The 12,115-nt window shown below is 33.6% G+C and overlaps 1 protein-coding gene across 1 annotated transcript in view; it reads left to right on the top strand.

Annotated features, from left to right (window-relative positions):
• Nucleotides 1-11,072, top strand: part of LOC143905819 (LON peptidase N-terminal domain and RING finger protein 3) — a 64,262-nt gene extending 53,190 nt beyond the window's left edge. Inside the window, exons 4-9 of the mRNA XM_077421433.1 lie at nt 567-761; nt 1,206-1,302; nt 1,382-1,581; nt 4,007-4,308; nt 5,941-6,148; nt 6,537-11,072. Coding sequence (XP_077277559.1) covers nt 567-761; nt 1,206-1,302; nt 1,382-1,581; nt 4,007-4,308; nt 5,941-6,148; nt 6,537-6,899 — 1,365 coding nt within the window. The 3' untranslated portion in view covers nt 6,900-11,072. The remainder of the gene's footprint in view (nt 1-566; nt 762-1,205; nt 1,303-1,381; nt 1,582-4,006; nt 4,309-5,940; nt 6,149-6,536) is intronic.
• Nucleotides 11,073-12,115: the final 1,043 nt, after the last annotated feature.

Below are 12,115 nucleotides of genomic sequence, written 5' to 3'. Positions count from 1 at the left end.
GTTAGCGAAAGTTTTATCCTTAAGTTTAAATTCTTATTTATGATTTTCTATTAATGTAGAGTCCTTATGTTGGAATAACGACTCAATTATCTTCTCATGATAATTTATTGTATTTCGAACCCAAATTCAGAAAAAAATTTTGCATCTTGCAAAATCTTGCGTTTTTGGCAAAAGTTAGTTTAAAATTAGCTCAGCATATACATTAACCCTTTTCATGTACTTCTATACATATTTAATATAATTGTACATTTAATGGAATTTGAAAAGTTCGATAATTATTTATAAATCCTAATATAATGGTTAAAAAATTAGCACATTTTTTAAAATCGTATCTCACAATAAAGAGTATCAAAAATAGGTATATAAATTAAATTAACTTATTTCTAAGATTTATAATTCACATATTTTATTTTATCTTATGTAAAATATTTTATTAACAATATTTTGAATTAATTAAATTTCTTTTGGGGAAAAATCAATTTAGTTTGGTAATTGCAAGTGCGTGTTTTATATTTTGTACAAACTTATTCGATTGATACATATGTTACCAAATGATCGTGTTCCAGGTTCTGCACAGAGTACTGTCACCTAAGGTGTATCGGCAGAGTGTCCTGTCGTTACGCACGCCGTATAGTTTAACGAAGAGCGCGTCACGCACGAGGAATCGTCATCAGCTAATGTATTCCAAGCGCAGCCGACGCGTAGCCCTGAACAGGTCCGATTGCGAGGACAACAGCAGCGGCGAAGAAGAATTCACACAGGTGCTTTCTTTGAAAATTACCTGATTTTATGTTTGTTAGATATTTTTTATACTTAACAAAAAAGGGTTCAAGTTAGATTGTCACTCAACATAAGCAATTAAGAAATGTGATAAGCGCCTATTAGACATTTCGCAGTAACTGTCATTATCATGCATTAACAGTATTATCTGTATTATTAGGAGTAAAAAGTAACAGTATCGTCGACAGCACAGTCATTATTATTAATAACAAACAGTAAAATAAATACTTAATAGTATCTTAAGTTGTACTAACAATATTTTATTTTATTATTTGTTTATTATATTTTATTATATTCTTTGAAATATTTAATTTTTAAAATTTTTATTTTTATCTTAAATATCGATATATTTCTAATCATCTGTTCAATTTTTACATAATTATTCCAAGCTTAATTATTTACTATATTTTTTATTTTATATACAGACAATAAACAGAAGAGTTCGGTCCTCCATTGTGCCGCAAATTACAAAGATACAAACAAGTTTGGATCGTGTATATCAGGATATAGAAAAGTTGAAAAGTAAGTATTATTGCGCGTGGATATAAGAGTATACTTTTTTTATATTCGTAAAAATATCTTAAGACGACGTTATTTGCAGGAATTGAACTGAGACCCGCCGAAATCCTCTTGCCAACTCTTTCCAGCGGCACCGCTGGAGAATTGGATTGTATCTTATGTTGCCGCCTGCTTTGGAAACCTGTCACGACACCCTGTGGTCACACCTATTGTTGGATGTGCCTGGACCGTTGCCTAGATTACTCCTCGGCTTGTCCCTTGTGCGTCACGTCTTTGGCTGACGTAAGAGAACTTTTTACATAAATGTTAATTAATTTTATAGAAATGCATTGAACAGTATTGTTATTCTGACGCAGCAATTTAAAATTAAAAATCAAGAATTTAGGATAATTTTGATTTCAAAATAAAATTCTGGTGATATAGAATCAACGAATTTACAAAGCAAAAAAATCTCTGTTTTTTTATCTCTTTTTATAAATTTTATTACAAAACTCAATAATCTTTAATTAAATAATTGATAAATTATTTATACTTTTGCATCATTTAGTTTTAAAGTACAGAATAGTGTTAATTGTTTTTATTCAAAATTATTAGTCAGCTTTAATTTTTTTACTACCATTACACATTACACATTGCAACCTTAAGGCCCGGACACACACTTCTGCACAACGCATAACGCGTAAGCATAAGAAAATTGATTGGTCTATTTTCTTATGCACATGTATATGGACCAATCAGTTTTCTTATGCTTACGCATTATGCGTTGTGCAGAAGTGTGTGTTCGGGCCTTTAGCATTTATGTAAGTGTTATGACTGTGTATTATGACTGTTGGTCTTTATGTTACGTAACTGATGCATTTTACATTTTTCTCCAAAGAATTCATATCTTAAAATTTGCTCACTTATTTACGAGCTCTCGATCTCAAAAAGCTCGGCAGGGAAATACATCGATGCGAGATTCCACAACAACACCTGTCCATAAATGAGACGTAATGCTTTCTAGCTGTTAACAACGATGCCGCGAATTGAAATGATTGTTTGCGGTCGTCACGAGTTTCCGCGTTCGTGGCGTTATTACTGATCGTCTGTATTATATTTAATGACGATGAGAGGACAGCGACGTCAACGATAATCTTGCAGCGCGCTACTTTTTGTTTTTTCGTTCTATCTCCGCAATATATCGATGATTGTACTTGATTGTCTAGAAATATTCTTTCTACGACACTCTTTTTACTATTGGATATACCAATTAATAATCTTATACAAGTCGCATTGCTCTTTGGGGATTTACAATTTTTATATTAATTGATTTACATATAAATATACGTAAAAGTTGCGAAAAATGGCTTTTAACAAAAATTTTAAATAGAAATAATTGTTTGTTTCGCCAATAATGATTAAAACAGAAATGTTTATTATTCTCGACAACAATTGGCAATAAGTGTATTGAAACGACTTTACAACGTTTCGATCCTCAGGATTATTGGGTCCTTTTCGAGCAAAATCTGGTATAAAACTAATCTTTATCACCACTTTTACAAAAATTTTAACCGAAATGATCATAAAATTAATCGATGTATAAGTCCGGTGATAGCAGAGAATGCGTTTTGTCAGGAGAGTGTGACCACCGCGATGAAGTGCTGTCGTTAATGAGCACAAAAGGATTTCGGAGCAAGACATTATCGCAGAGCGACGACCTGCGCGTGTTCACATGTCGGAGTTAAGAGATGTACTGAAATTATAAATATTTTAATGCCGAAAGTAATAAACAAACATTTTTATTATGTAAACATCAGCAGTTATCATAAGACAACGATAACATTTTTTCACTTTTCTATTTCTCGTTTTAAATAGTTTTATTACACATCCACATACTACTCATGAATTTAAAAATCCTGATTAAAAATACTTGTCGTTCTCTATATTTACTTATGTGGATAAAAAGGATAAAAACATTTACTTTATACACCCTAAGGGGCCTTAACACTCAGTTACCTCACCTGGGTCTGAGAGACCCGCCTGCACATTGTTAAAACGTGCAGGGTCTTTAAAACGTTCATAAAACCCTTGTATCTTTTTTTAGTCAGTACTACTGCGTCAACTTGAAAAAAAAGCAATCTTTTTCGCTTTTTTAGAAAAACACGTCTTCCTTTTTTTTAAATAACATTTACATTTTTTAACTTGGAATAATCTAACTTGCACAGTCTTGTAAATCTTTAAAAGACGCATCGATTAAAAAAAAGACTTCAAATTGATGCATTTGTCTTAAAGATACAAGCTAGAGAAAATGACAGGGGTCTCTCAGACCCTGGTGAGGTAATATCGGGGTGTAAAAACGCGTAAGGTCACTGAGGGTTAAAGGGCGTTTTTGAAGGGACGTACCCAACCCTAAACCTCCAATTCATCCACTACCTTACTGTTTCCTCTTTTAGACCAACGGTTTAACGTCTTTTCCGAAAGACGGAGCCCAGTTTTCTCCGCATCTTGCACGGAGGGGCGCGGTTTTTTTCGGAAAAAAAACTTTTCCATGATTCATGGCTCTAGTGGACCTTGAACCTGGTTCCTCAGATTACGAGTCTGACGCTCTACCACTAGACCACACCGCCGCCTCTATATTTACTTATGTGCTTTACTTGTTTGAAACCGGTATCATAAATGGCATGACACACGGATATTTTACTAACCAATTATCTTCTTCTACTTTCAGTATCTAGCCAGTAGCCAAAAAACTGTGACGGATTTTGTAGAGAAAGCTCTTAAAACAGTAGCGCCTGCAGAATATACCTCCAGAGCTGTGAGTCATCAGCTCGAACTGGTCCAAGGACTTGGTCTTTTGGGTAACAAACAGATCGCTGTCTTCATCTGTACGACAGCCTTTCCTTGCGTTGCCTGTCCCCTGTTTGTCTATGAGCCTAGATACAGGTTGATGGTCAGAAGATGCGTGGATAGCGGAGTGCGTCAGTTTGGAATCGCTGCATGTCTCAACAAGGAGGCAACGGGCACAAAGAGGTGTGGCAAACAACTTTATTTTACGATAACTTTAAATGAAATTTGTTCGCGCAAATCACAATTTAAATTAATATATTGAAATGCGTTATTTTTCAATTTTTTTATATTTTAATTTTTAGTCTTCTTATTTATGTCTCTTTCGATCAATCTTAATTTGTCATATTAGCAGCATATTAGCCGATTAGCAGCGTCGAGAAAGGTTTTCATTCAAATACAAAAAAATAGTAATTACAAATAGTATATTGCATGTAAATGTAATTTATTTCATTCAATTTTTAATGTACAATTTTGTATATATGATGCACGATATTTACCTACATGTCGTTTATACAAATTACTACTGGTTCCCCGGCTTCACCCCGAGACATCGTACAGACCCGCAAATGTCTCTCTCTAAAGATCGAAACCGGGACCTTTGCTCATAGACCAGTGCAATGGAAAGGCGAACGAGGGAGACAGCGGCCGAGACATCTACCTATCTATCGGTGCTCGTGTCGACTCCTCTCGCTCTCTCTCTCTCTCGATCTCTCTCTCTCTAATACAATTTTTTAAAATTCGATTAATTAGTTCCGAAAATTCGTCAACTTCTTATACCGGTTTCCAAAAAGATCGGTACGAAAAATTATACTTGATGCGCCACTACTCGGGAAATTCACCCCTTTACTTTATGTACAATTCTCAAATTCACAGTCAGAAACCGGTTTTTAAAAAATCGGAATAAAAAATAGTACAACTTTTATAGCACTTCCGGGAAAATTTACTCCTACTTCATGTATATACTTGACATTTAATCAATTATTCCGAAAAATTTAAAAAAACCGGTTTGATTGTAATTCACATTATAGCGTCGCCGTAAAATTCTACCTCTTCTGTCAATTCCAAATTGGTCTGTTTATTAATTCCGAAAGATGGTCAAAAAATTTGATCGCACTTATATCAAGTCTCTCCGTAGTCCGGCGTGGTGACTTCTTTCTATACATGTGTTGACCCGTAGATTTCTCATGTATATGGAAACCTCAGTTTAACGCCCGATTTGAACAAACCATTGTTTAGAGAAGTTTTCTTGTAAGAATACTCTGGGGTTTGCCATTGCTTTTCGAGAGGAGAACGAGCGAATAAAATTTTCTAGCTCTACCGGGAATCGAAACCGGGACCTTTGGCTCAATAGACCAGTGCACTGTCTACTAGGCTACGCTCGTCCTCAAAAAATTTTGATACCGGCTTCCAAAAGATCGGTAACAAAAAATTATACACTTCATAGCACTCCCCGGAAAATTCTACCCCTGTTTAATCTACAATTCTTTGAAATTCGGTGAATTATTTCCCGAAAAATTAGAGAAATTAGAAAAACCGGTTTTCAAAAAATCTGGTAACTACAGGCGCGGTAGTGTGCACTACCCGGAACAACGGAAAATTCTACCCAATATTTCTATACTTTTGTTTTGGTTTTAGGTTTGGTTGGGCTGGGCGTTGATGAGTCAGTGAGTCAGTGAGTCAGTCAGTCAGTCAGTCAGTCAGGACATCTTCCTTTATATATATAGATTATGTATCTAAAAGATATCTAAGAGATATAGCTACCAAAAACTAATAATACGTTAAATTAATCCATTTTTTAATAATCCATTTTTTTAGATATGCAGAATATGGAACTATCTTAGACATTCGAGATCGAGTATTGCTCAAGGATGGTTGCAGTATTCTCAGCACAGTCGGTAATAGAAGATTTAGAGTTCTTTCTGGTAGAGAAAAAGATGGCTACGATACAGCACAGGTGGAATTTCTCAGGGACATTGTTGTACAAGAAGATCAGTTATTAAATCTTCTGGAACTTCATGATAAGGTAAAAATGGTACAAATGTAATAAAACGGATTTTAATCAATTATATCGGCAATGCTGCAAAAATTGTATATTATTTATATTATTGTTTTATTTACATTAAAACACAAAAATATTAACTTCACGGTTTTAAATATTTCTTGCACACTTATTCGCAATAACCAAACTGTAAAAGTATCTTAATCGTATTATATTAATATTTGGAAAAGTTTTAATTTTTTATTTACTTCTATTCCTCTTTACTTATATATTTTTTAATCTCATTTTTTTATTCTCATTCGTAATATTAATTAATTTAAAAAGAGGAAAAAATATATTTTTCGTATCATAACAGCAAGAAATCAGTTAATTTTCTGACAATTTAGCGTTACTTATCCCTCTAATGTTACAGGTACGAGCAAAAGGTCGAAGATGGTGGGACACAGTATCGATTTCTCAGAAGTCCGAGATTCAACGAGTGTTTGGACGTATGCCGGACACAGAGGAAGACTGGCTGCGTCTACCGGATGGTCCATCGTGGGCATGGTGGTTGCTTGCGATTCTGCCGCTGGGACCGCAGCTGCAGGTTGGTATTCTAGGCACTACTAGCTTGGAGAAGCGTCTACGAGCCATCGAGAAGACTCTCGATCACATGGAGCAAAGACAACTGACAATCGCGGCTGCTCCTTCCGAGCAAACGACGACATCATCGAGCATCTGCCAGGACGGAAGAGCAATTACGGAGACGGCGATGTCGGTCATTCAACAATCGTAGAGAGTAACAAAGGGTCGCGATACCTTAAAAGTAACCAATGTCATTCTGTGGCCTGGAAATAGGATCGCGAACCTTGTATCTCACATTCTGCGAAAAATTTCAAATAGCAAAAGACAACAATCTTAAGTGGTAGAAATTATTTTTAAAAAATCTATAAAATTTATTCAATAATTTAATTCTTCAATTTGGCAAACAAAGTTCGAAATATTATTCAGTAAAATTGATTAAGATAATATCTTATATTTCCATAGACTGCAAGTCTTGAATACTGCATTTCTAAGGTCATATTTATGATCTTGTCGCACTCTGATAGAAGACACAACGTTTCTCTACAGCCATGTCACAGGAGGGCATTTTTATGATATTTACTTTCTAAGCTAGTAAACTAATTTAGTCGGTCGAATCTTTTCTACGTCGATCTCTCATCCGTTGCTCCCGCGATGCGATTGACCCTTCGAGACCTCTACTCGACGTACAAAACATCTATAGAATGCGTGGAATCTATAGAGCTCTTGGAATGCCTCGTAAGAAAACTGGGTCGATCGATCAGCAAACGCACCTATCGTTCAATTTCGTTCAGCGGGGAGTTTCGAACGGCTCTTTCTCTCTCTTCTTAGATCTAGCAAGGAAAGTTTGGGAGTATCCTTCACCGATTTTAATAACCTTTAGATATTTCTTTTATTTTTGAGCTGTTCTATAGCATATCCGAAATTTATCAAAATCGACGAGACACATTTCCAGATGTTTCCAAGTAAGTTAAGTTTCAATCCGAGCAATCTGCACCTCGTGCTCGTTAAATCTTCTGCTGAGCGCCTTATCGATGTGACGACGAAAAGAAATAAGTCTGCCTAAACTATGAAGTGATAATAATAATTATTAGTTTAAGTTAAAACTAATTGTAAGGTATAAACAATATTTATTTTTATGTAATATATTTTATTTTCTAATAATATATAATAAGTTATGTTAGTACAAAATTAATATTGTTACTTGATAATTTTCTATTAACGTAACAAAATTAATTGCGAAAGAACAGCGTTAATTTATAATATGCAAAGATTTTGATCATGATTTTGACCGTTGGTGACCGGTAACATATCTGAGAGGCCGCGTTTCCTCGATAAGGCGTTCCAATTCTCTTCGCGCTATCGCAATATGCAAATCTGTTCTTCCAAAACATTATATGGATATTTATTATGTAAATCTATATTGTATATGTATACACATATATTTATGATACACATTCGAATGCGTACACGTGGCAACTGAAAAGTAAGTTATCCTGTTTTTAACATTTCAATGTGTCATAACTCATGACGCACAAATACTATTTGAGTGCAATGTACACATAGCGAGTGAAAAATAAAAATGAAACTTGGATATAATCCCCACGGATTCAATTTATATATTATCATCTTTGTTAGCTAATCTAATCTAAAGATTTTTATTTTAATCGGAAAATTTAAGTTATATAAAAACAGTTTTGAAATCATTTTGACTAATTTCAGTATCCGTACGTACATGTATACAATTATAATATTTTATACTAATTACGTAAACTTACTTCCGTTGCACGTAAATGCATCGAAATCTCTCGTACACGAAAATTCGTCAGTGAGCGAGTGCACCAAGTAGAAAGTTATGTTATAATCCGATAAAAATGCTCATAGCTGTTATGACACAGATTGTTTATTCCGCGTATTCTGCATAATAAATAGGGGAGACCGGGGCGAAGTCGTCACCGGGGCGGAGTCGTCATTGCAATTATCTCGAAATCTGTATGTTGTGTGAACTCGCCATTAATACTGTAAACGCGACTTATGGTGCCCACGTGACCAACGGAGTTTAGTGAGATTATGTGCCATGTTGTGATTCTTATCGAGGCAAACGTGTTTTCGGAAGTCGAAAGTAAAATTTTTTGCGCGTCGAAAATTTGTAATATCTTAAATATTATTGTGTCTCCGAATCTCAAAGTAAGTGATTCTAAAGAGTAATGCATGCTGAACACGAATCCAGTGAAGTGTTTTTATTTTTAATGATTTCTAATATTTTATGAGCAACCAAACTTGAAACTTGTGTCTGGGGCGAAGTCGTCACCAAGCCATATCATGGATCGAGGTTTCCGGCGAAAATCAAAGTCAAAGAAGCAGCAGTGGTCGGATTCCGGTGAGGACTTGGATAATATGTGCGCTTTTCTTGTAATTATTTTCCGCCATCATGTTTTTAATTAATGTTTCCATTTTTCTATTAAAAAATAATTAATAAAATGTGTATCCTATCATTTTTCATGATCGGAATTATGAATTTTTATTTAAAATTCAGTCCGAAAATGGAGTGACGACTCCGTCTTGGCAATTTTGACATTTTAATTTTTGCACCTTTGTCGTTTTCACTCTATACCGGTTGAACAAAGCGACGTAGATAAAAAATGTCCGTATAAATTTTATAGCCAAGGGCTCATTCTTTAAAACGGTATACCACATTTTACTAAAATTATTTGTTTTTTTGTTAAAAATCGGCACCGAAAAAATAGTGACAACTTCGCCCCGGTCTCCCCTACTTATGTATGTATTGGCATATAATTATGATTATAAGAACGATTAGTTAGATCTCTATTAGAATAAAGCTAACTTCCATCAGTTTCTTAAAAATATAAAGTACAGTAAAAGAAGTGAAGATGGAATATATAAAAAAATATCTATATAATTGGTGCGTCAAATAATTATCTATTAAATATCAAAATAGAAATTTTACTGTGAGTAAATGCTGTTGAATAATTTTTTTGATAAGTTACAACGGCATTTGTACATACATTCACTGGTGCAATCGCTCTACGAACGTTTCACGAGTCTGCTGGAACAATCACGCGCGAAAGCGCGATTGTAGAAAGAAGTTTAATATGCGAAACAGGTTTATTCGAAAAAGCGCAAATATTCTTGAACAAAAACGAAATCCTTTTCTGCGATTTGACGTCGTTGCACGGCTGCGAATCACAAAAATTTTCCGGATAAATAATCGCCGTACTGATTTTACACAACAGTGATTCGTGTGTCCCGTGCGGCCCGAAATCCCAAAATCTTTTTATACTTAGATTTATTCCGTCGCTCGTAAGATTTTTCAATTATGCTAGCACGTAATAATTTATTCATGCGGTTTTTTGTATCGTTGAGACACAGCGATCGCCTGAGGAGCTAGAAATATCATATCAATTGCGCAATCGAGTATTCGTGAGAAACATAGATAGTACGGTTGTTGTTATTTATTATCGCAAATAATTTTGTAAATTTTGAATTAATCTACTGGTTACTATTACACCACAGAAATATTTTGAAGAAAATTATGTTTTTCAGTCTTTTAGCGGTTTATTAACTTGTGTCATTTCAAGCATAAAATGTGAATAAATAATTCCTTTAAAATGTTTTATTTTTTGTGCATTGTAAAATGTTTTGTACAAATATTGTAGGTATTTTATCGCTGAACTTGGACACGCTCCATGTTCCACGTACGCTCCAACACTATCGTGACTCATGATATCAGCCTATATAATGCAGTTAACTAAATATATCCATGATGACAGATTTTTCCATTATAGTAGCTTTAAATGAATCAATAACTAAAAAGAAGATTAATCTATATATATTTTCTAAATAACATTGTATTTTTTAAACATTGTTTAACTCAGAATATTGCATGATTTAAATGGAAAAGAAATATTAAAAGTCTATTACTTCTTTCATAATATGTATCAAATAATTTTTAATTTTTAACAAATTTTTAAAAATTAGATTTTTAATTTTTCCGTTATTTATACCAATTATAACATTTTATTATTAGGAGAAATCTTGATATTTTTCCTACAGATCTAGCATTAAAAATGGCTGTCCGATTCTACTAGATCTGCAATCTTCAGATTAACTATGTAAATTTAGTGATTTTAAAATAATCACATTAAAAAAAAAACAGATTATTATTGAATTACTAAGCAAGCACTGCGATTATTATATACATATATAAATCTCTTATGTACATATAAATCTTTTTACACGATAATAATAACGACAATCGTTACGAGATGGTGTACTTCAAGTCCATTTTTGCAAAGTATGAAAAGTATGATAGAAAGTTTTTTAATTGATCGACATAACGCGGTACTCTGTCTCTACGGCAACTCAATATATGAGAAGAATCCTCTATCTAGATTTATATCCTATTTTCTAGACTTTTATGAAATTGTGAATCATGCATTGTGATATTACTATATAGCCTACCTTGTATATTGTTATTGTTACGTTACAACTACTATACGTAATGCCACACGACTTTCCATTTTTACTTCGACATTTCTATATTTATCTTCATCTCTTCATATGAAAAATATTGTAATAAAATATCACAAAATCAATTTTGTTTGTGTTCTTTTCTGTTAAAAAAAATCTTGAACGATGCTTGGCTTTCAATTTTTTTAAATTCAGATTTTATGTGTTCCTGAAAAAGTAAGATTGTCAAAATATCTTTGAACTTATTTATTATAGCTTTTTTGCCCGCGTTTCGCGCGGGCTCAAAACCTCTTCCTTCTTTTCCCCGAATAGTAATATTTACCTCCAAAAAATTTTTTTTTTGAAAAAAAGGGACTTTTTTTAGACAATTTTGTATGGGGCCCCTTGTCCCCGGGCTCAGACCCCTTTCCAAAACCCTCTACGGTCTAAGTTAGAGTATCATGAGATAGTATACCAAATTTAGTTGTTCTAATTTGAAAATTGTGATAGAATAATAATGTCACAAATTAAATTGATCATCAAATTCTAAACGCAACTGATGCTAATAAACATTTTTTCCCAGCAGACCTTTTTCCCTCGCTTCGACCTTTTCTCAAAACCCTCTACGGGCTAATTTATTAGACAGTAGACGATGTTTTTTCCCTGAATAGTAATATTTACCCCCAAAAAAATTATTTTTGAAAAAGGGACCTTTTTAGACAATTTTGTATAAGGGCTTCGTTTTTATTTTGTTTAATTTTTATTTTTATTTTCTTATATTAATTTATTCTTCATCGACACCATTCCCGAAAAATTAAACAAATTTTGGCACTGATTTCCAGAAAATCGGTCCATTAATAAATAAGTAGTTCGCGATCAGACAGACAGACATTAGAAAAATTTTGAAATCGGTTTCCCAAAAAATCGGTAATGATGCGGTTCTCAAAATACATCTACGGT

Source organism: Temnothorax americanus, unplaced genomic scaffold (assembly GCF_048541705.1).
Source record: "Temnothorax americanus isolate GAGA-0224 unplaced genomic scaffold, ASM4854170v1 Scaffold67, whole genome shotgun sequence".
Lineage (NCBI taxonomy): Eukaryota > Metazoa > Arthropoda > Insecta > Hymenoptera > Formicidae > Temnothorax > Temnothorax americanus.
This window is presented reverse-complemented; position numbering and strand designations above follow the sequence as displayed.